The sequence below is a fragment of the Pungitius pungitius genome, chromosome 11 (genome assembly GCF_949316345.1).
Source record: "Pungitius pungitius chromosome 11, fPunPun2.1, whole genome shotgun sequence".
NCBI lineage: Eukaryota > Metazoa > Chordata > Actinopteri > Perciformes > Gasterosteidae > Pungitius > Pungitius pungitius.
The window spans coordinates 19969516-19993705 of NC_084910.1; the positions used below are offsets into that span (position 1 = coordinate 19969516).

Sequence of the window (24190 nt, forward strand, 5' to 3'; positions counted from 1 at the left end):
TCATTTTACCTCGAATGCTCTAAAAGGACTATTCTGGAGTTCAAGCTCATTTATTCCCTGTTATTTTTCACTGACCACAGGGAGGTGTAAGCCTTTGTTCTTTTTATGTATGTGTTGAGAAACATCTTGTGGTATTTCTAATGAGAATCTGGAACCACTTCCTCTCTGTCCTTCCAGGGAAAGAAAGAGGACACCAGCCCTGGGAAGGACACCGGTTCAGTCAGAAAGACTGGGTTCGTTTAAACGTTCTCATTTCACTTTATTTCTGATATAATTATTTCTGATATCTCTAATATCATTGTGTTTAACAGCCTTGATGTTCCCTAAAAAAAAAAAAATCTGTTGTTTTTTAATCTTCTTTTAAAAATCCCCATAGTGAAGAAGTTGTGATTATTTTAAAGAAGGCGTCAAAGTCATATTATGAAGAAGTTCTTTTTTATGTCACCAAGGGGTGACTCCTCTGGCTGGATAGAAGTCTATGAGAAAACAACTTCTCGGTCAAATTATCATTTGTCATTTTTTTCACGTAATATTTTTGCCTTTAAATTTCATTTCCAGATTTTTGACCAATTTTTGAAAACCTTTTTTTCAAAGACATGGTCAGGACAATATATATTTTCTTTTAATTACATTTTTGACCCAAGATAATTGTACATTTTTCCAAAAAAGGTTTCTGACCTAAACAATTTAGACATGTTTTTCGTGACATTTTTCAATATTATTTTTATCCAATATTTTTGAACTTTTTTTTCAAAAACGTGTTTTCGACCATATATATTTTTTAATATATTTGGAATTTTTTCAATGACATTTTTTGATCAATTTTGTTCGCATGACATTGTTTGACTTTTATGCAACAACTCAAAAAGATTTTTCCATGACTTTTTATTACCAAATTGTTTTCCCATTTTTTCACTTAACATATTTTGACTTTTTTGCAAAAACATCTTTTCATCTCAACATTTTTTAGTGAGTTTTTCACAAGAATATTTCTTTACTTTTTTTTCAAAAACATTTTTGTACTAATATATTTGGAATGTTTCCCATGACATTTTTCACGTAAAATATTTTTTACTTTTTTGTGAAAACATACAGTATATATATTTTCACTTTTTTTCTTTGACCCATGTTTTTAATATATTTGGAATTTGTTCCATGAGATTTTTTCACTTAGTATATTTTGACTTTTTTGCAAGAACATTTCTAGTCTATTTTTCAATGATTTCTTTCCAACAAATATTTGGACTTTTTTAAAACTTTGTTTTGCCTATTTTTTATTTTTTATTTTATGATATTTTTTTTTACCAAATATTTTTTAACAGAATAAATAGAATATATATATATATATATATTTATTTATTTTCTTCCGGACATGTTGACCATGTTTTCCAAAGGGGTGTCTACCTAACCTAAATTCTTCTGTTTTCTTTTTTACTTTTAATGACATTTAATAATCTCTTTTTAAAAATGTATTAAAATATAGTTGGGAAAATATCATACATTTTTGTGAATAGCTTACAAAATTGTTTTAGCTTGTTTGAAAGCCAGACTAATGTAAGATTAGTAAAGAATGTGATGGGAACAAATCTCACCCAATGCAATTTAAATGATATAATTAACACAATCTCACCTTATGGGTCAAATGTATTTTATTTAATTTTTTTTCCACATGGATGTATACTCATTTCTCATGGATTTCCCTCTTTGAATCCCTCAGCAGGTACTTTCTGTGCTGCCGGCCCAAGCAGTTGGCTTTGAGACCTGAACTGAATTTTATAGTCTGTTATTCTGTTACAAATACCGATTCTGCCGATTTTTACCGGCTTACAATGATATTTCTATTCCAAGATACCAGATCCCGGCAATGATGCTGCTTGCAGGTTTTAATTGAGATTATTGTTAATCATTCAATTGTCCAATTGGTTAAACCCAGGTTTAATATTATTATTTTTAAGAGGAAAAATACTATTTTCCATTTAATTTGTAAAAAAAGAAAAGCTCCTAGACTAAAGGCAGTGTTTCAGTGTCATAAACCTGTCAAATAAACACAGTAAAGGATTTCTTTCTACTTATACTTTAATCATTTTCACCGCACATGTTCAGGAAAACACATGTGAATATGGGTTTGTTACATGAATATCTATTGTACTATAGATATCGGTTTCTTTAAAAAGACATGTTATGGGATGGAATTTGACTGGCGTATAAATGGCATATAAATCTCTTATTTTCTATAATAGTTTGGCATGTTACTTTTAAAATGAGATACATTGAGACACAGAATCGCAGGCACGCATAATGTACAGTACTCGACACTCAAAACCCCCCCCAAGCAAACAAAAACATCGACCCGCCTCCCTCCATGTTGATCCGCTCACAGCAGATGGCGAGATCCCCTAAATTAGCCTCCTGGAGGGAAATTGGGAGCTTTGTTTGAAGCCCTTATCGGACCAGCAGACCCTGATGCGTGCAACGGACCGATAAGTGAATTTAACATCCAATTCAAAGCAAGGACTTGACTTCACATGATAAAGAGAAATGGAATAATCAGCTGTGCACAGCAAGGCACACCCGACCCGATAAACCAAGGTCATCCAAATAAACACCAACTTTAGGAAAAGTGAAGCGCTTGGTTACAGGGATTCTTTGCTTATTCAGGAATGGTCTGTTTATTTGGGGGGGGGACAAAGAATGAAAAACCCGAGCAAAGCGTCGATGAATTGAAGTAAAACAACGGCACACAACCCGTGCAGAGTGAAGAGTGGCTTTTGTTCCTCCAGTCGTCTTAAACCCTCTTTGTTTAACAGCCTCGCTATTCGAGAAACACGGGGCTACATTTTCTCAGCGGTTAGCGCGGAGCGAGTGTTGCGTGAAAGCGACCTGGTAAAAACGTGGCACTTTGAACCAGGAGTCCGCCCGCTGGCCTCCTTTAAATCAGACGCCACGAATGAACATTAAGGGCAGTTGCTGACTACGTGCGTTTGTTGCGTTGTTGCGTTGCTACTAGGGCTGTCAAAAATAGCGCGTTAACAACATTAATTAGCTGTTTGTTGTTAATTACGTCAATTTTTTTGACGCATTTCACGCATGCGCAGCATGACAAATGATTAAGGTCAGGAAAGTGACTCTTCTTCTAGGGAATGCACTTCATCCTATACAACACATTACTGCCACCTGCAGGCATATGTCAGGCCGTCAGGTTCAGCAAGTCGTTTGCGCCCCCCCCCAAACGAGGGGGATAAACTGCAGAGGCTCGAGACCCTTCTAGAGCCATGCAGGGAAATCAGTCTGTAACTTATCAAATAACATTGCTTTGATTTTTTGATAATAATCTGTGCATTATTTTTTTGATTATTTAAAAAAAAAATCAAATATCAATAACATGTATTTAGGTAAAAAATAATAATAATGATAATTATGTATCTATGACCTGTTATTTATCTTTAGTATGCATTTCAGAAAGAAAAAATGGTTAGGATTAAGGTGTGATTAATCATGATTAATCCACTGAAAATTCTGATTAATTTGATTAAAATTTTTAATCATTTGACAGCCCTAGTTGCTACACAACGTTGTTCTACGAAGGCGGAAGCGTGGACACGTAGAGTGTCCCGGGGTCGGGTCGATGCACCGTGGCCTCGTAGCGAGGGAAGCTTATGGCCCCGTGTCTGATTGCCACAGGCTCCTCCCCTCACGGACGGCTTGTCCCCTGCAGTCACGGCCTCACGTTCTAACGGCTGATGGCGATGCGCGATGTTCTCTGACAAGTCGTACAAGGAGTCGGCTCCTTTGTCTAATTGGCAATTAGTGACGTCCCTGCCGGGGCGGAAGGCTTGGTTGGCTTCATGTGACACCGCTGAAGGAGGATCCTCAGAGAACACGCTAATCCGCCGCATAATTCACCCCTTCTTCAGTCAGCTGATCAGTATTCATGGGGTGTGGCGTTCTTCTTTTGGGGGCATTTCGGCTGTTACTCGACTGCGGCTACACTCGCGAATGATGTCCTTTCGCAGCGACTTTCTGGTCTCGATGAAACCTGTGGATGACGCTGCCTTTTTGTCTCACAGCGGAGAGACGCAGAGCGGTGACAATGACAGCTCTCTCTGCACCGATGTCCCTGGGGAAAGAGGCGAAGCGACCGGCGTGTGTCACACGTCACGTTCTAACTATGGCGGTAAAACCCAAAGAAACACAAAATGCCGCACGAGTAGGCAGCAATGGTTGAAATCAGCATCTGCAGAGCAATACAGTACAGAACGCACTTCACAGTAGTCAAGTACAAGCCTTTTTTTCGATTTTTTTTCCTTCAAGCAAACAATAAAATGCAGTCGTAATATGTTTAGCTCCGTCTGCCCTTATGATGAAGTGTGTGTTTATTGAAACACCTTGTTCACGTCTCCCCAAAATAAATAACAGAAAGGATCCAGATTCATCACTTTGCCATTGATTGAAAGTGTCATTGAATTATTTAATGTTTTTCTTGTTAATTCTTTTGTTTCTGTGGCGAAGAAAAGACAACGTTGTATAAAAGAAAATAATAATAATAAATCTTACGGACAAAGCCGTGAACAAGGTGCAATAAAGACTTTTAATTCCACCTGATAAAAAAACTTCCTCGTGTGAGGAGGACGTGCTGAGACACAGTGATGTTCCAAGGTGAGCTCTCGCCCACCCGCCCACTTCCTGTCGCGAAGCGGACACTTCCTCCCCAGCACGCCGCTCGGGACCCGGACGCCGTGGTTACAGCGACCGTCCCACCGCGGCTGCAGGATTCTGCCTCCACTGCAGTATTGTGCTTAGGAGTCAATGTCCCCGAAGTGTTAAGGCTTTTTAAATCTCAATACCAGACAATTTGCTAAAGTACTGATGAGCTATACCGATGAAAGATTAACGAGACGGATAATTAGACGTAAGAGCGGCATTAAAGGTTTATATAATCACAAATAAGCACAGTCAGTTTGAAAAGAAGTAGAGGGATGGGGGTAAAGAATTGGCCTGGTATTGTTTATCGCCCCAACTCATGCGATATGTTACGAGTCAGAGAGGAAAGGTTCGCAAAGCACCTAATTATGGTCGACCCAACCCGGGGGGCGTGTTGATTTATGGGCCTTTAGCTTAAAGATCGGATGGAGACGTTGCTTCGTGCAAGAAAATGCAAAATTTTTGAAATCTTTCTCTAAAAATCAATGTGGAATTGATTTCATCCCAACCATGTACTCGGATACTCTGCGAACCCGTCCTCCTAACAGGGGCTCCTTGTGTTTCTCGCATTGGGGGGGGTGGGGTGGGGGAGGAGGGGGGGGGTTAGCATTAGCGATAGCTGCGGTTAATGGAGCCACAGGGTGGCCATGGCGAGCAGGAGGGACGGCCCCAAGGTGGAGACCAGGGAGGCGGCCAGGAGCCTCCCGTCGTTCACCAGCCTGAAGGAGATGACCTCCACCTTGAACCCGTCCTCGGTGGCCATGCAGCGGAAGACGCCGTTCTTCAGGGGCGTGTCCACGGCCGGCCCCAGGACGCAGAAGTCTCCGGAGAAGAGGCAGGGGTAGTTCCTGACGCAGTTGTCCTTCTCCCAGCGGTACGTGGCGTGGAAGGAGCGCACGGGGCACGGGAGGAAGATGGAGGTGTTGGACTGCACCATCACTTCTCTGGGGGAGGTGCGGCGCTGCTTCAGAGCTGCAGGGACAAGGACATTTCTTCAATGCCGAAACCATCAGATTTCATATTGCGGTGGGGAATGTTTATCGTACTTCTGGTCGTCATTTGGGTTATTTGGTAAAAACTAAACGTTACGTATTCATCACAAATTAGAGAAGATCAAAGTATATTATGTGAAACTAATTGACTTGCTCCATGATATCTTAGGTAAAGATCCAAACACCATCTGGGGAAATATAGCTGGTCACAGACCTGTGCCATCGCTCACAAATACGATAGCCGTCCCCATAGAGAATTGCCATCTTTAGTTGAAGTTGTTACTGGTTTCGGAGCTTTAAAACAGGACAGGCCATGATTTAAGAAAACCCCCCGTGGGTGTTTGGACTCAATTATATGATACTCGTCTTTCCACTGAAGCGGCTCAGAGGAGGTTCTTATTTTGGCTCAACAGAAGGAGTGGGAGACGGCAGATAAGGGCTCACCAGCAGCTTCCCCACAAACCGAGGAGTTTGAATGGTCCAGGTTCTGGACAAGTGTCCTGTGGGGAAAAAGTGAACGGGACAAATTAGCAGCATTCAACGGTCTCGCGAAGGGCTAAAGAGGCGTCGACCTACAGATCCGTCACGCAACATCTAATCCAACCGTACCCGGTGGTGGCGTTGTATCCGGGCGGGATGGGGATGCACCTCCTCCTGGCCCGGTCCCAGCCGCAGTACGGATCCCGGGAAAGGATGCACTCCCTGCACGTGTCGCCGTAGCGACCGCAGTCAGCCAGCGGCAGTCTCTGGACCTCCATGGCTGTACTGACGTACAGGTGTCCCTGAGGAGGAGGAGGAGACCATAGATGTGTCAGTCCAGTGTGACGATCCACAACTGACACAATGACTAAAAGCAGTCAGTAAAGAAATGCTGTTGGTTCAGAAATGTGGTTCAACTGTATTCTGTGGTTTGCAGAAACGTACAATTCCTTAATTTAAAATGTTCCAACCTCATCCATCCAAAACAAAATAACTTCAAAGACTAACACAAAGGGATTAAAGATTAAAAGGTTTCCAAATAACGCGGAAAAAATATCATGTTTAATTTAATTTATATTATTGCTCGTACCTTCTGGGAGTCGATAGCCATGTTGAGAACGGGGCCCTCATTGTGGAACAGAGAGTACTGAGATATGACGAAGACGCCCTCGCTGGTGTGCAGAACCTTCAGAATTTTGCCCTGGTCTGTGGAAACACCGAGAGAGAAGACGTCGTAGATGGAGAGGTCAAAGGTCAGCAGTCTTCTAAACTCATCTACAAGTGCACACATTCAGAAATCAGACCTTTTTTTCAGTGTTCTACATGAAGACTGAAGGAGGAGCTTCTCTGACTCTGGATGAATCTCACAAAGTGAGACTAAGAAGCATTCAATGTCCTAAACATGTATTCCCGCCTCCGGCAGACGAAGGGGTCCCAGCCCCCCCGGACCCCTTGGCTCTGTTGCCTGGAGGCCCTGATGGGGCCTGTGCAGACGCTGGTGCTGCTGGACATTAGTGGGGAAACACAAATGAGATTCCATGCAAATCTCACACGTGTCGACGCGCTGTGATCAACAGAAGCGCTTCGTACGGTCTCTCTTTACAGCGGGAACCATCGCCTTTAATCGAGCTTTTTATGTCCAGTGCTGCAGGAATGATTAACAGGGACCACGTCTTTGTGAATATTTGCTGCCAACTGCCTCGTGAATCAGGGTTCAGGGTTCCTCCTTCCAGGACGTGGTACTGAGGCTCAGCAGGATTTGGGGAATGAATGATGATAGCATCTTCCTCTCTCCTCATCAAACAGGGACTTGGCAGGTGGAACGACCGCCTGCTGAAAGACGTTCTAGCGTGTTTAGTCTTTTGTCACGTTTGAGATGATTTCTACCTTCCCCGCTGGGAAAATGTGATTACAGTGATGCCTTTTCATCTCACATCTTCATTTCCTGCGTGCTCCCTCCATGCGGCTCTCTCACATTCGGAATTATGCTCTAGTTGTCACTTTGTCCTGAAACTGTCTCGTCTCTTCCTCATAAACTTCAACCTTTTCTTTTTTTTGGTTCCTTTGTGTATAGTCGAAGACACCATTTCCAGTTTTGATGCGTTTTATCCTCGTGTGATTCTTCACTGCTGTCCACAGCTATTTCCATCTCTTTAATCAAACCTGTGTGTCAGTACAAAGCAGCGCGACACTGCGGAGTGAAAGGGTGACGGTGCTGAACACCTGCGGTTTTGCTGAGATACTCGGTTTTGGGGCTTTTATTTATCCGGCGAGAGTTTGCTGACTGCACACACCGTCTCACAACGAACCCCAGAACCTTCTCACCGTCTGTACAGCTTGGATATTTTGGGCTTCTGTCCCAAAGTCAACGAATACATTTTCCAGCTTGGCCCAGAAGGACATTCACAGCGTCTTCTACGGCGCGCGTCCTTGGAGAGTCGGGGGGGGGGGGGGGTGGGGGGGACGCACACCCGGGGGCCAGTCAATGGAGAAACAAAAACAACCCTCTCACATTCACACACCTACGAGGACCGGATCTAAAATACCAGCAGGTAACCGGAGCGTCGCAGAAGGTCATCGTGCCTCCAGGCCGACAGAAGGACCACAGAAGGATGAGCAGTGAAGACAGAGGATCAAAACCTGCCGTGTTCTGTCAGCTTACATGAGAAGCCCCCCGAGATCCAGTTGGAGAGGCTGCAAAGCTGAATAAGGACTCTCAATGGCATCGCCCTCTCAGTTTGTTCTAGGTCAACATTTTAAAGTCAATTCCTCTGGCCTCCAAACAACAGACGACTGTGACTAGAATAAACCATGTGAGTGGCACACTAGGTGAGTGATGTTCTGGTGCCCTTGAGCAAGGCTCCGCACCGTCTCGCCGCTCTACTTGCGCTCAATATATCAAAAATATGGATCGGCTTTGGTGTAATGAACTGACCACGTGACCTTCACAGGAGAACAAAGTTGTTGTGGCGCCCGCCGTCCTCCGGTGAAATCAGATGAAATCAGATGGCCCCCAGAACAAAGCGGCTTTGGCCCAATCCCGTCTTTTTACTCCAAATCAAACGGATTCTTTGGGAGCGGCGTAATGCGGAGCTTTTAGCTTTTAGCGCGACGACGGAGACGAGCCGACTGTGGGAACCGAAGAAAAGAATCGTGCATCCGTCTGCTCTCAGACAGGCGTCCACGCTGCGCCCCTCGCCGCTGACACGGTTAACAAAGCCCTCGGCGAGGAGGCCCATTTCTCTCTTCTTTTGACGCCGTGGTTCGTTTCTCTCTCTTTTTTTTGGGAGCTATAATGAGAAGCCCCCCCCCCCCCCCCCCCCCCCCCCCCGATGTGCCCGATGACGGATCGCCACACTGTGCTCTGAGAGATGACACTTGCTCATCGTTTTGGGCGAAGTTCAGCGCGGTGAGACGCCCGCGAGCGTGCGCCCGGCGGTGGTTGCCGTGGTAACCACCCGGAGGCGCAGTGCAATCTTGCGAGCTGCTGCTGTGGGATCAAATAGAAAACGGGTCCTGTGAGAGACGCAAGCGTCTGAAAGGATTTTCGTGGCAGAACTTCTTTTTGAGCTGTTGAGCTTCCTTCCAGATGAAATTATTTAAGGGCAGTTTTTAGAGACCAAATGAGAGCAAAGAGAAAACCAGAACAACAAACACAACCCCAGTGGGGCGATAGTGTCGCTCAACAGCACAACACACACACACACACACACACACAGACACACACCTGTGCCCAGGTACAGGACGCTGTAGTGCTCGTCGTTGACCGCCAGGACGATGTCGGCCACGGCGTGCGTGATCTGGTCGTCGGTGGGCAGGTCGAGCGGGGCCACGCCCACCGGCCGGATCACGTCCTCGATCTCCGGGTGGTACCGGATCACCCCGAGGTTCTTGATGTCGGCGTGAGCTCCGGCCGTGGAGTTCTTGCGGACGCACTGGGGGGGGGGGGGGGGGGGAGGATTTACGTATTTTTACCTCCTTGTTTGTTTGTTTCTTTGAAGAAGAAGAAGAAGAAGAAGACGAAGAAGAAGAGGGACGTGCTCACCATGCCGGGCCGGCTGCCGATGAAGGAGCTGCTGTAGCCCTTCAGCTTGGACGTGGAGAAGGCCTGGTCGATGTCCTCGATGGAGTACGCACAGATCACCGTCCGGCCCCTGAGACGCCACAGAGGACAGTGAGGGGCTTTGTGGACACGTTCACAGTGTGGTGGATCCTTTGTGACCATACGACCAACGGCCATGATGAACAACATGAACGAGTGATTTCATCAGCCATGACAACAGCTCATTGGGAACATTCCTCCTCGTAGGAAATAGGTACAAAAATGGAATATTTTATGCAATTAAATTTATTATTTTTAGTTTAATCACTTATGTGTTTGTTTTAATTGTGACAGGAACCAGAACTGCAAATGAAATTAGGTGTATGTTTGGTATATTGTTACGTTACAATGAGTAAAGGCCAATTTGTCATTAAATTGATTTCATCAAGTATATAAAACCACTGTGATACACTGTGTACATATACATTAATATATTCATTTAGTTCCTATATTTAGTTAGTTTAGTTGCATTTTACTGTTTCTTTTTTCTATTATTCTCTTGTTGTTTTTGTGTATCTTGTGAACACTGTGATCCGCCCTGCAGATGTACAGATGTTTTCTGTACTCGTGTCATCGGATGTGGACCGGCTGATACATCGCTGGGAAGGAATTTTTCTAACTTTGAACAATTATTTGGCAGATTCTTATCAATATCTTAACGACTCGACTCAAAATCCCAAGCTTGAGTGTGTGGGCGTGCACGTTGTGCTGGTATCTGGTGTGTGGGTTGATCCGAGTTGGCTTTTTATATATAGCAGTGTTTCTTCATCCTATATTTGCATGTTCCAGCAGAATTTGGTCACGACTGACAATGTGAAGTCCTGCAAACCAAAGTTTCACTTTCAGATCCCTGACGCTGTGGAACGCACACACACACACACACACACACACACACACACACACGCTCACCACGCGTTGGAGAACAGGCCGTACAGGACTCCGGCCCTCTTGTCCTGCGCCGTCAGCACCACGGCCTGCTTCATGTTGTTGTACTGCTGCTGAGTGTTTCCGGCGCCGCACATCACCCGCGCCTTCATGAAGGTGGTCCACGAGTCCGCCAGCAGGGCCTTGATGCCGCCCTCGTCCACCTGGAAGCGTCAAAAGGAAGGACTGTGACGCCCCGATAGAGTCCCTCTGGTAACTAGAGCCCCCCCCCCCCACAGACAGGCTGGTTTGTGTGCGACTTGTACCGTGCAGATCCGTCCGATGCGGGCCTTGTACGGCTCCTCGTCCACGCGGGCCGTCCTGTTGAACTCGCTGAAGAAGAAGTACACCTCCTCCTTGTGCTTTATCGACGACGGGATGATGGCTGCACCGGCGAACTGCGGATCTGGGGATGAGATTTCGAAACGTGTGGATCGAGACGCCGTTTTGTGAATCGACTCCTCGCGCGTCGGATCGTTTCCGCTGTGGCGCGGCGAGAGGCCGGCCCCTCGGGATGCATTTTGTGGGCGTGGAAGGAAAACTCAACGAACTGAAAGGTCTGTGGATTATTCTGAGAGGCGAGGATTTATGGAAAGACATTTTGCTTTTTTAGTCTTTGGTGTGTCTTTTTTCACTGGAGTGACATTTCGTCTCGTGGTATTGGAGAGAAGACACACGTCTTCTCGGTCAAAACCTCGACTTCAACCACAAAACTAAACATTGTAAATTGCTAAATAGCACTGGAACTCAGTCCGTGTTTAAAGAAGAACCGGCTGCTTTGTATGTAATCGAGATCCAAACCACGAACACGCCGACAGTAAATGCTCCTCCAGTTGCCCCCCCCCCCCCACGGGAACGATGGTGGGTGATTTTCAGAGCGCACAACCCACCGTCTCCACACGCATGACCCCCCCCCCCCCCCCCCCCCCCCTCCCTCCCACTCACTCAGCAGCCAAACGTTCTCCGTCTTCAGGAGCTTCTGGGAGCCAAAGGTCCGGCGGATGGAGCCGGCCTGACCCGCCACCGACGACATGGCGGAGTACAGGCTCCCATCTGGAGGAGCACGGAGAGAAGGGGGGGGGGGGGGGGGGCACAAAGGTTAGAGGGAGGTTAGAGATCAGAGATTGAAGCTGGAGGAGGAAGCAGAGAGAGAGAAGGAAGGCAGATGGAAACAACGCAAATAAGACATCAAAGCAGCTGACTGCACTGAGAAGTAGGAACCAATAGCAACCCCCCTCACAGCTCTGTCTCCATGGCGATGCAGGGGGGGGAGGGAAGGGGGGGGGGCGCTAGAGACGGCAGCAGCAGGTTCTTCATTATACTGATGGTTTTTACAATGCTGCTCATCTGAAGCGAAGGGACTGCATTACGGAAATGTGATGAACAGCTATCGGACGGTGCCGTGGCAACGGCCTGTCAATCATTGTGTAGCCCCGCCCTAAAGCATCTCCTGCTTCAAGGTCTGTTTGACTCTAAATGGACCATGATTTACTAAAGACTTTAGAGTGGTTCATTATGTTAGAAAGGCACTGCTGGTGAACTTTGACCCTCCTGCTCTCATTCATGTTCAAGCTGTTTTTCTGAATCCAGGTTCTACTGTGAGTCCACTTGAATAAAACACTTTAAATCAGTGTTTAGTGAAGCTCCTCTTTATCTTCTTCTTTATCTTCTTTTCTATGCAGCTAAATAGCGAGGCTCTGGCACTGATTGACAGGACCTGGATTCACCTGATAGCTTTTGAGATTTTTATAAGGAAACACATTAGATCTTTTTAAAGGGGAAATGCACCAAGTAGTTATAGTATAAAATCTACTCAACACACAAATCTGGTAGAGGATTCTGTGAAAAATAGTATGAGGTAATTTAGATAAAAGCATCTCCTCTTGTTTGCTTGTTATGAATAGAGATACGTCCAAAATGATCCAATAGTGTTTAAAATCATTTTTATTTCCTTCATTGTGAGCCTCAGATTTCCCCACTGGGTGATGAGGTTACGTGTGTCTCTAGTAATAGTTCAATAATTATGAAATAATTACTTTGCCTCCTTTATTGGCGCTGGTCTAACCAGAATTTCATAAAAAGGCAATCAAAGGCTTTTCCTTTTACGTTTTAATTCAAATTGAAATTGCACAAAATTGATTCCACTCTAAATACTTCTGAGTTAAATGATGATGGAACATCAGCACTGACGCAGTCACATGTGTGTTTGTACTTGGTGACGTAGCGTGCTAGCCCGTGGCTAGCTTGTGGCTAGCTTGTGGCTAACCTGTGGCTAGCTTGTGGCTAGCTCAACAGTTTGCCCCCAGCATTGTGCGGCTACTTGGGCGCTAATTCCAGCGTTTTTCCCTTTGTGGACCTGACCTGAACTCTACCAGCTCACATTTCAAGAGGCTCTGTTACCTGCAGGCAAGCTGATGGACCTCTGGGACGGGTAGGGGGGTGAGATGTCCGAGGAGGGCCCTATCTGCCCGTTGCCCTGGACGTCAGTCAGCACGGTGTCATTCACCTGGTGGGGCACAGAGAGCTTTGAGTCTGCAGGAGGTTTGACCTTTTTAACCCGTGTTCCTTCATCCACTCTGCAGGGAACATCTCACAGTCTGCTGCCCGAAGACCTGACACACCTCCAGGCCAATAAATGAACCACCGCCGGCATCCGTCTCACCGGCACAGAGGATTTAAGTGGTAATTACTATTGATCTTCATAGGGTTTAGGGTTTAATAGCAGCTGCATGATCATGCGATCGGTGGAGCATCTCAAGAAATGTGCGTGAAGAAAGTCTTACCAGCATCCAGCACCTGGGGCTCCCAGCATTTGTTCCACATACTAACAGCGTGTCGTTGACTTTCTGAATGACGGTGATGAAGTTATCACACTCCAGCTGTGAGACAAAGAGAGAGGGACAAAGGCAGAGAATGAGGGAGACGACGGGCAGAAAGACACCCATTTGGAGAGGGATGAAAGACACAGAGAGAGACAAAAAAAAAGATTTGAGATGGTGGAGGATATGCAAAAAAGTTATTTGAGAGAAAGGGGCAGAACAGAAAGAGAGAACCAGACGGGACCAACGGGACCGAGAAAACAAGCAGAGCAAGAGAGACGAAGCTCGGGCACAAGATCAAACAATAAAACTGATTTCCATGGCTCAGAGACAGGGGGGGGGTCTCAGCCCTGCAGGACACGCTCCACATGCATCTCTCATTCATTAAGAAGACGCGTCTCACGGGCCTCACTGGAATGTGAGGGGTGGGTTCTGGTTTCAGGTGGTGCTCGTGACGGGTCTCACGTGTTCCAAAATCTGATGGAAACCAGGCCAGTGGAGAGTGGAGATGGATGTGCAGGGCCGGAGCGGGTGTGTGTGTGTGTGTGTGTGTGTGGGGGGGGGGGGTGGGGGGGGGTTTGAAATGCACAATAAGTGCAAGTCAAACCATAAGGATACAAACCCAATAGAACAAGAAAGTACAATTTGATCAAATAAGCCCACTTTCAACTTCCTCGAGATAAGAGCCATTAGAAGTACAATTTAATAGCTACAGTTTGTTAGTGTTTTTTTCGGCGTGGACGCCGTCGTTCTCACTTTGAGGTTCAAACTTGCAGAATTTTCCCCCAAAGAATCAATGAAAAATCAGTTTCAATGATCTTGGTAATTTCCTTTAATTCAATGAATATCCAAAGTATTGTGAAATTAATTAATGAGGAAATGAGGGAAACGGTCCTTGCATTTAAAGTGTAACCTTAAAGTAGAATACATTTGGTTCTCTTCCCACCTTTTTGTCATCTGGATTCCTGCAGAGCAGCACATTTTAAGCAGCCACGTGTTCTCCTGCTTCAGATTATTCCTGAGCCTCGCTGCTTTTCACAAGCTTCCTCGTGCTGCTGGATTCATGTGTTCATCTGGACTAAAGATTCTCTCTATGGAAGCAGGTGGAATCACGCGTTTCCTTTGAGGCGTTTCATTCATCGCTTCTGGATAAATGACCATGAATGTTTTCCCCTCTGTTTTTATTGCGAGTGATCATGAAGAAGGAGATGATGACGTGGATGACAACACACTGATGTTGGAGGAGAGGGCCTTCTGGAACTGATGGTGGTGGGGGGGGGGCGACATGCTTCTACCTCGAGTGAGTTCGCCTTCGCCTTGCAGGTATCGATCGCAGTCTGGTCGGATGCCGCTGGGATCTGTGGGAGGAGAAGAGCTGTTCAGTTGGTCCCCCGATGAGACACAATCCTCTGAGCCACTGCATCCCATTAAACGTGTCCTTGTCCCCCCCCCCCATCGTTCGCCCCGTGCACGGAGAGGCTTGAACCTCTCGAAGCCTTGCTTCTCCACTGCATTGTGCATAGCTCAGTCGAGACCCTTTCGTGCTGAATGTCTGCCACTTCGGTTCTTTAATCCCACAGAAGCTGCTGCTGTTTTTACGAGATAACAACTGTCCTTTAAGTAAGAAAACGGGGCTTCAAACATCTCCGCAGTCCCCTCGGAGTCTCATCAACGAGCCAGCAATCGCTCCTAAAAATACCCCCCCCCGGTGAGAGAGGTTTTCCTCTCCTCAACGCATGCCTGACCCAAACGGCGCCGCTGAACCGGGTCGGCTGGCTCGCATCTCTCCCTCTGCCCTCTTCCCAGCAGGGGGGCCAGAGAGGGGACCCCCCCCCCCCCCCCCGATACACCGCGCGCTTTGACAAGGGTTTCACTTGGTGACATGTCGGCACGGAGGGGCTTCAATGGAGGAAAAGGGTCTTTAACTCGGGTTCAACCAAATTGATTATGAATGGTTTGTGGGAAATCTCAGAAAAATCACTTTGTTACAATAATTGCTTTTTCGCTGCACAATATTAATGCACAATATTAATGCACTGTAAGATCACTAATAAAGAGGCATTGACGTGTCAATGAAAAAAAGAAGTGCTTCCTGTGTGTAAAGTGCAAACAGCACAGTTTTTCAACAGCGGGCCGGCGTGAAGACGGCAGAAGTCTCTGTCTGCGCGTCACGAAGGCCTCTGACAGGTGAGATGGAGGGAGAGGGGCGAGGGGGGGGGGCGTACCTCCAGGTTGCGGACCCCCCGGCTGGTGAAGGTCAGCACGTAGAGCGTCGCCCGGCCGCCCACGTACAGCCTGTCGCTGCCCTCCGGGTGGTGCATGCTGACGTAGTTCTCCGGTCTGCTGAAGTGGAACCTGGAGGCCTCTGTGGATCACAGCGGCGTTTGTTAGAAACAGGAGCTTCGTGTCGGGGGTTGATGTTTGAATGTTTGTGTGAGGAGCTGCGTCCTGTGGGGGGGGGGGGGGGGGGGGGGGGTGAAGTAATATAAAAAGCAAATGTGAACCAGAAGAAGCAGAATAGAAACGCAGCGAGCATTTGGGGCCAATAACAGAACGCTCACCCTGATTATTACTATTAAAAAAAAAAAAAAGTTTACAGCTTGAAGGAAAACAACAACAAAAAAGGTTCTGTATTAAAAACATAAAGCATGAAGCAATAACAAAATGTCAGCAGCAACATCGATCTTCAGGAAGTTATTTACAAGGCGTTTGCAGATTTAGAGTCCCGATGGCACGGAGCCAGACCTCGGGATGATAACCCACCTGAACATGCACCCAGCTCGACCCCCCCCCCCCCCCCGCCCCCCCACGCAGCATCATCCGTCCACCAGACCTACCTTTGGAAAATAGAGGAGCTCTACTGTTTAAAAAGATGTGGTTACATGAAGAACACCAGATTACTCCTTTGTGGATCTACAAGAGCTTATGAAACATCCCTTCATCTCTGCTCCTGAACTACATATCGACATTTCAGTGGATTCCAGTCTGAAGAGCTTAAAAGCTTTAGAAGCAAACCCGCCCGCTTCCCGTCAGCGTCTGTGACAAACGTGGAACATCATGACGTCAGCATGTAATTCACAACCATTGATGCTTTCTGCTCCGAGCAAACACACCAACAGGTGACCGCTGGCCCACAGCTGCTGGTCACTCCGCATTGGTGCTGGTTTTCTTCTGCCCGTCCAGCCTGGGAGGAGGTGGCAGTGATCGCTGCTACGGTTGCTAGCCAACCAACAACGTTTCTATGGAAACGTCGGCCCCCTCTGATTGGAGGAAATGCGGCGGTGCTCGGCGAGGAGGGAACGAGCGCAACGGAAGGAGCTTGAGTGTGAAATGTGAAATGTCACAATTAACTCTGCAGCCCGTCTGCTGGTTGCGTCCCAGTCACAGCGCTGCTCATGTCAACCATTACAAACATCCAACCATAAAGCACAGAGATTTACCAAACTCCTTAACTGGTCGAGACTAAATTGCTGTGGGGGTGAAAAAGGCTGCACGCTGAACCCAAAGTAAGCTGACATTCGCCATAGTAAATAAAGGCTTTTTCATAGAATATTAAAAAAAAGAACGTGATGACTAATGTTTTCATTTCACCTCCTCTTTACACTCAGCTTACATCTCAAGTTAGCAGAGCATTGGATTCACTTCCAGCTATTAAAGATGCTCTGTGGAGTAGCTGATGAATATTAACTCCAGGGAGCCATGTTTTGGGCTTAAGTGGGTCCCCGTTTAATTTGTTCATGTCCACACACTCTCACTCATAACTCAAATCTTTTATTAAGTCTTATGCACTTATGCATGTGAAAAGTGGAAACTATATATTTCCTTAACAAGCGTAATGTGACACTTTGTCCCTGTACATCAAAAGGAGATGCTGGCGGGGGGGGGGGGGGGGGGGGGCTATTTGTCAGCCCGTTCCTTTCTCCCTTGGGGACTCAATCATTGGTGTTGAATCTTCTAAAGGTCTCTTCAGGAGACCAGACGAACAGCCTTTTACGTTTTATAGAAAAGGGCTTCATTAAACTTAAGGGTTGTGCAGCTTCCTTCCCGTCGGAGGAGCGTCAGATTCCAGTTAGTGAGTCTGTTTTATGGGGGGAAAGAATCCTAATTGCAGTAAGAAAGGTTCTAGTTTAAAAAGAGTGAAGCGCAGATGTTTGTTCGAGGAGCAGCTTCCACTTGGACCACATGAATAAAGAAAGCCTAGATATTTAAAAGAAATACCAGATGCAAAGTGAAAGGGCTCCGGCTCTAAAAGCTTCTGAGGTTTTCCTGCCGTGCCATCCCATAATAGCTTCCGTTTCATTCACATTGAATGTGTTGCTGCAGAGTTGTTCTCCGTCATGAACTTTACACCGATGTCTTGTACCGAGGGGTCCAGACCAGACTGAGGGAAAAGGTCGAAGGTTGAATGTTTCGATATTTCTGTTGGAGTCGAAGACGTCAAAGTATTCGTGAGAGAAGCTGTCGTCTCTTTCTTTGTCTCCACGGCGCTCAGAATAAGACTCTCGCCTTCTAATCTAATTCCTAAGCAGACATATTCAAAAAGGAAGGTGTTTCCTTCTCTCTCGCCTTATTCAATAGAATGGCCCCTTCGAAGAAGGAAATGTCTCTAATTTGATCTTTTCCATACTTTAATGTGACATTTTTGGTTTTGTGATTATGTTTATTGAAACTGCAATACAATATTTGAATGATTGGCTGAAATGTCAATATGTAAAACTGAAGGAGGTCCCTCTTATGAAGCCACAGAGGAGTATTCCTCTTAGCTTTTGAGCCTCCTTTAGAGATCAAACGTCTTTGTTGATTACACTTAACGGTCAGTTGGGGGATGTTAATGTTGATTCTGAATCAACCAAACCAATCAAAAAGAGAACAACAATGGAGAAGGCTCCATTTATACCATTTATTTTAACTGTGCTCCTTTGTTTGAATGAGCTTAGAAATGTGGATGACGTCTTGTTCCCAGCGACATTTAATGCACTTCTCATAATCACTCTGTGCACAAGCCTCTGCCAAATGAATGCGATGGATTCAGCCTTCACAGCTTCTCTCACTTTAACCCAATTTTCACCTAAATGTTGAAAGCGGGTCGGAGCCCCGTAGAGAGTCCCTTTGCACATGTCAGTTGGGCCGGACACGGACGCGCGGCGGAGCCGGGACCTCACGCCGGGACCTCGGCGCTGTCCGCGGTGCTGAACCGGCGCCAGGGACCCGCTCCCGCGTCCTGTGGCTCAAACTGTGCGCGTTTGACGGATTTCATCTGGCAGGGGTTCTGTCCGCGTGCGTGCGGGCGTGCGCGCGCGCCTTTCAGCCTTCACGGCTGAGACGGAAAATTGCAATACAACGACATTGATTGATATTACTTGCACGTCCTCGTTTTGTACGGTGCTTATAGGAGGGGGGGGCAGGCGGGTTCGGATCCAGATCACTCGAGACACGCTGCCCCCTCCCGTACTGATTGCTGAATACATTAGCGGAGTGTGTGAGGTGTAAAGGGGCGTGAGTGGAATAGATAACTAGGAATCGGCTTGGAATTTTCCATTCTTTTCCCTCCCCCTCCGAAGGTGCATCGTGTTTTTATGGGGGCTGCTACCCGAAAGCAGCCTCTTTCCCCCCGCCGCCCCGCTCCTCTGCAGCAGCTGCCGCGTCCCGCATTGCAGCTCTGCGAGGACGCGGGCCTCCAGTGTGTCCCGTTTCTCAGTGACGATGCCGAAAGGGGTCGTGGTGTGTGGACGGGCGGCCATGTTACTCCATAAAGTGTTTTTTTTAAGCGCATCTGGATGCATTTCCCTCAGTGCGCCTGGAGACGTGGCGACGGATGTCCGCTCACCAATTAACGCTCGCGTGCACGTGACCGACGCAACCAACGACGGATTATTTAGAAGAAGAGCATATGTTATGAACACACGAGTTGGCGAAAGAACCACCAGAAAAGCCAAAAATGGTGAAAAATCAAATCCAGCGCGTCCCAGTGTGCGCGCGTGCGGATGCGCGCGAAGTGCAAAGTGGAAATAGGAAGGAACCGAAAGACTGAGCGGGTCAAGGAAACAACCCGGTTAACGCCGCATCACCCGTTTACTCCAGATGTTACAGCCTGTGAACGTGTGTGCGCGGCCTGATGCTGGTGCGCGTAATTCACTACTCGGTCAGTGGGGGGAGGGCGGCGTTAAGACACAAATCCAGAAGTAATCCAGTCTGCGCGGCTTCTTTATCAAAGGACAAAACAACTGGAACATAACCGGCTCCATCAATTCTCACTCTATTCAATCATTCCCTCATCCGTCCATCCATCCATTCACCCATTCATTGGTCCAATACCCATCACCCATGTAGAGAAAACAATGGTCAAATGGTGAAAAGCGGACATAAGCCGCATTAATAAAGCTCCCTACCTTGCAGAACGAATTTCAGCCGAGGTGACTTTCCGGCGACAATCGTGGCAAAAAGCGACAGCAGGATGAAACAATTCATCTTTCTGGAAGCTCCTCCGTGTGTGGTGTGAATAAGTAACTAGACCGTAACAAGCGCTCCACGAGATCCTTCTTCTATGTCCCCGTCCCGAGCTGCTGCGTCCCCGATCCGTGCCACAGAGATCTGGTCCCAGTCCGTCTGCTCCGGCTCCTTCGCGCGGCGGTTCAGTTTGGAGAAGCCGGGGTATCAGGCTCCACCTCGAAAACAAACAGCAGCGGGGGAGGGGGGATCTGGGTGGGTGGGGGGGGGGGGTGGGTGTTCAGCAGCGGGGGCGCAGGAATAAAGAAATCTGAGTGCAAAAAAAACAAAAGAGGATTTTTAATCACAGGCGCGTGGGTTCCCGCGTTAAACCTGTTGCTCGCAGTGAAACATGATTTGACATCACGTCACACATCCTGTTTGCGTTCCGTTATTCATTCGTTCATTCGTTCATACACCGAGGGTCACATCGGCTTTCCCTCCCGCTGTTTTGATGCACGCTCTAAATCTGCTGAATTCACACTGACGTCAATAACAACACATCATTCTGCGAATACACGACGCCTCCATAATTTCACATGAGACTGATACAATATGAAATGTTCTTTATGCACACAAGCAGCTCTCTCTCTGCTAATCAATATGTGCCGATGGGCAATCAATCGGCAGCTTGCCTCTGCTGCGTTTGCTTTTGTGAAAGTTAATCGACTCAAATTTGAAAAGACGGTTAGAGGAAGAAACCCAACCGATGCTTCCATCTCTACGAGATCGCTCTCTGAAAAAACAACAAAAAGTTGGTCATTTACGTTTTCAAATTGACATACTTTTCACATTTAGGGCCAGATGGATGTATTTATTAGCTGTTCCATGCGGATAAAGCTTATGGCTTCAAGTCCAGACGAAGCTTAAACAAATAAAATACAAATTCAGCGAGATTTTATGAACATGTGTCTAGTAAATATTTACTTTAGATGCATCATTTGGGCCTCTCTCACCTGTCCACCTTTTATTTCTTCTGAGAGCCTGGCAGAGAAGCGTTGAATGCAACGCACGGACGCCCCCAGGTGGTGAGAGGGCGACACAACGTGACGACTGTCCACGTGACAGATGACACTTTTTACTCAGCACTGTGATGTGTGTGTGTTGACATTAAGCTACTGTAGCATGAACATATTCTGTAATATTACACAGTTAAAATAGCTTGTATCCTATGAAAGAAAAAAGTCCTTGAATACAAGTTAATAAATGTGTTTGTTGTTGTTTTTATTTATTTTATTTTAACATCGATGGAATCTCTTCTGCCACAGGATTGCAATATTACTTTTAGCTCAAAGTAATTATAAGTTAAGTATAATACATTATCTTATTTATTTTGAATTTAAAATAACCAGAAATGTTCTTCTCCCTTGCCTGAAATGTGTCAGCGCATCTTCCTAAATTAAATTCAATAAGATCTTTAACTGTACTTTATACGTTTTGGGGGTTTTAAGGCTCTTATTGTTACGCTCAGCAGGTTGCTAGGCTACGGGAGCAGCGGAGGTAAAGCTGATGACGTAAGCAGGAAGTCCCCCCCCCCCCCCCTCGTAGGCCAAACGGTCCCAGAGCTTCTGGTTCGGCCTGTGAGGTCGTTGGAGGACCCAGCCCGGGTCTACGAAGGCTGGAGGCCACAAGGACGAGACTCAGCTGCTGCTGCTACCAAAGACATATCTGCTTCTGCCACACAACCCGCAACTCACTCACTTCCGCTTCCGGCGGTTCCCCGGACGCAACAACTCCTCTCGAAGGTTCCGCACGGAGGAATCTTTCTTGACATGTTGTTTTCATTAAAGCGTTAAAGGTCAAAGGTTAGACGCACACGGCGTAACCAAGTCGTCTTTGTCAGTCCGCCGAATCTTTTTCACGGGAGTCAACGGAACAAAGGTCCGAGCCGCGCGCCGGGACGCCGTTGCCTTGGAAACCCAAGCGTCGACGTAACCTACTTTTCCCGTTACCGTGCGGTTCACGCGCTGTTACTGACTCCACAGACGACGCGCCATGGCCGCGCCGTCCGAGTCCCTCCTGAAGTACGACCGTCCGGTTTTAGTCAACAAGAAACCCGCCGAGGACCCGGGAGAGGTGAGCTACCACGGAGGAATCATGTCATGGAAAATGTCTGTAAGCTCCTCAGAAGCTTGACCCCCCCCCCCCCCCCCCCCCCACAGCCCACATCAGAAGCCACTGATGGCCCCAGGCTGGGAATTCAGGAGATCCTCAACCGCACCTTCCCACCCAGGTAGAGCCGCTGCCACCCTCCTCACTCAACAGGTACCAACCACCCTCGTATCCACCCTGGTGGTGCCGTTGCAGGGATTGGGTGGAGGAGGACCAGGTGTGGGGGCAGCAGGTGTCCAGTGCACCTTTCACCGGGGCCGACGTCGCTCGCCTCAAGGGGCTCCTGGACAGGAAGCTGCTGCAGTCGCGGGTCAGAGAGACGGGACTGTGTCCCCAGCGCAGGGAGCTCTACTCCCAGTGCTTCGGTGAGGATGACCCCTATGGGCACCGGGGGGGGGGGGGGGGGGGGGACGTCTCCTCTGACTGTTCTGTTCCTGTCAGATGAGCTGATCCGGCTGGTGACCATCCAGTGCGCTGAGAGGGGGTCGTTGCTGCTGAGGGTCAGAGATGAGGTCCACAGGACCTTCGCCGCCTACCAGACGCTGTATGAGAGCGGCGTGTTTTTTGGAGTGAGGAAAGCGCTGCTGGCTGAGGTGGACATGATTGACAGGAGGAGAACTGTAAGGACGTCCACAGGCTCCTGTTCTTTGGTTTTCTGATTTTACCCATTTGGTTTATAAAAAGTCATTTCCAAACTTATCATTGTTGGTTTTCTGGTGGTTTTGCTGTGTTTAGTCTGTCATTATTATGACCTTGTTTTTGCTGCTGTGTAAACTCTTTTTATTATTATTTATGATGACTTGCAACAAACCAACAGATTTTATTTAGTTCATTTTGCACGTACACGTGTCTCTCTCAGGGTGTAAATACAGCTGGAGCTCTTTGCCTTTCCTAGAGCTCTGAAGTGGAGGAGGAGACGCGACGCCTGAGGAAGCGAGTGAAGGAACTGAGAGCCGACATTGAAGCGGCTGAAGGGAGCCACGGCGAGACGAGGCGGGCGAAGAACAAGGAGCGCGAGGAGGAGATCGAGATTCTGAAGGGTCTCAACCAGCAGCTCAAGGTGACGTTTCTTTTTAACACAACAGAGAAAAACATATATTTGAGATTCGAAATGATAGCAGCTTTGTTGTCACATCTTAAGATTTTACATATTTGTGTTTCTATTCAGAGCCAACTGGAAGGGATGCTTTCAGCATAGAATAATCACAGGTACATGTGAGCCAGGGTCCCTGCACCTTCTCTGATGCCTCATCATTTATCATCTTATAGTGTTACATTTTGATGGAATAAATCAATTCCTTCAAACCTGAGTCAGAGCAGCTTTCACTCAGGTTTGAATTTGTATGGAAGCGATGCAACGACTATAAAATACAGCCAGATGAGTCTCTGATTTTTGCAAACATGAAGTTAGTTGATGTGAAATAAAGGCTGAAAAGATCTCTAGTGGGAAGCTGGTTTATTGGAGCCGGATTAAATCTGCACTTTTGTTTAGTAGAGGTTCACATAGATATGCAGTGTATAACCCTTTACTGGCATATATTTTAACTTTATTATCATCTTTCAAAGATGCAAGACATGTTTTTTACAGCCACAATAAACTTTTTTAAGCCAAATGTCATATTTTCTGGACTGATGGAACATAATTTGCATTGTTCTAACAAGATGGTTGTACATTTGTGTTCTAATCTTTAGTTCAGACTCGGACACGACACAAAAAGCCGCACGGAGACCAGGACCCAGAAGTGATCATCTCACTGGTTCCATCTTCATTGACCTGCTTCACATTGTAGAACCAAAATCCCTCATTTCAGAACCATGAATCATAAAAAACCTGCAGAGTTGTAGAGATTTAAACTGAACAAAGACCACTGCTCATCTTCACTGACTCGTCTTCCTGTCACATGGCTTTTAGTGCACGTTGTCTACGTATTGATCCCAGTCAAAGGCAGCTAGAATATAGTGTAGATATAACACAGGCCAGTATATTATCTACATGACATGCTGAAGTTCATTTTCCTTATTGAGATGTAAAATTAGACTAATAGTTTGCTCAGATCCTCTCTTCCCATAATTTA

The 24190-nt window shown here is 46.8% G+C and overlaps 2 protein-coding genes across 3 annotated transcripts; one reads left to right on the forward strand and one right to left on the reverse strand.

Moving 5' to 3' along the window:
- Nucleotides 1-3487: 3487 nt before the first annotated feature.
- On the reverse strand, nucleotides 3488-20209 carry si:ch211-113g11.6 (uncharacterized protein LOC559008 homolog). Its single transcript, XM_037454053.2, has 14 exons — nucleotides 19907-20209; nucleotides 15743-15882; nucleotides 14813-14875; nucleotides 13482-13577; nucleotides 13099-13204; nucleotides 11644-11751; nucleotides 10965-11104; nucleotides 10684-10862; nucleotides 9718-9826; nucleotides 9400-9607; nucleotides 6763-6878; nucleotides 6303-6475; nucleotides 6138-6193; nucleotides 3488-5673 (listed from the first exon to the last, which is right to left on the reverse strand). The coding sequence occupies exons 1-14, from the start codon at nucleotides 19983-19985 to the stop codon at nucleotides 5327-5329; spliced, it is 1920 nt and encodes a 639-aa protein (XP_037309950.2). The 5' UTR covers nucleotides 19986-20209; the 3' UTR covers nucleotides 3488-5326.
- A 1348-nt stretch (nucleotides 20210-21557) lies between these two features.
- On the forward strand, nucleotides 21558-24171 carry LOC119197633 (axonemal dynein light intermediate polypeptide 1-like). Of its 2 annotated transcripts, XM_037454119.2 has the most exons (7): nucleotides 21558-22079; nucleotides 22166-22236; nucleotides 22311-22480; nucleotides 22557-22735; nucleotides 23011-23175; nucleotides 23284-23324; nucleotides 23808-24171. In XM_037454119.2, exons 1-6 carry the CDS (start codon nucleotides 21999-22001, stop codon nucleotides 23311-23313), a joined length of 696 nt encoding a protein of 231 aa, XP_037310016.2. In that variant the 5' UTR covers nucleotides 21558-21998; the 3' UTR covers nucleotides 23314-23324; nucleotides 23808-24171. The 2 variants fall into 2 exon arrangements, with proteins under 2 accessions (XP_037310016.2, XP_037310015.2); XM_037454118.2 differs by lacking the exon at nucleotides 23808-24171 and having other exon boundaries at nucleotides 23284-23728.
- The last annotated feature ends 19 nt before the right edge of the window (nucleotides 24172-24190 follow it).

What these genes read in the sequence shown, in the direction of transcription:
- si:ch211-113g11.6 (XM_037454053.2), bottom strand. Translation starts at nt 19,985, where the DNA reads ATGAATTGTTTCATCCTGCTGTCGCTTTTTGCCACGATTGTCGCCGGA. An exon ending in GCTGAAATTCGTTCTGCAAG is followed by an intron (nt 15,883 to 19,906) that starts GTAGGGAGCTTT and finishes TGTGATCCACAG; the next exon opens with AGGCCTCCAGGTTCCACTTC. An exon ending in GCATCGGACGGATCTGCACG is followed by an intron (nt 10,863 to 10,964) that starts GTACAAGTCGCA and finishes TGACGCTTCCAG; the next exon opens with GTGGACGAGGGCGGCATCAA.
- LOC119197633 (XM_037454119.2), top strand. Translation starts at nt 21,999, where the DNA reads ATGGCCGCGCCGTCCGAGTCCCTCCTGAAGTACGACCGTCCGGTTTTA. An exon ending in GCTCTACTCCCAGTGCTTCG is followed by an intron (nt 22,481 to 22,556) that starts GTGAGGATGACC and finishes TGTTCCTGTCAG; the next exon opens with ATGAGCTGATCCGGCTGGTG. An exon ending in GTCTCAACCAGCAGCTCAAG is followed by an intron (nt 23,176 to 23,283) that starts GTGACGTTTCTT and finishes GTTTCTATTCAG; the next exon opens with AGCCAACTGGAAGGGATGCT.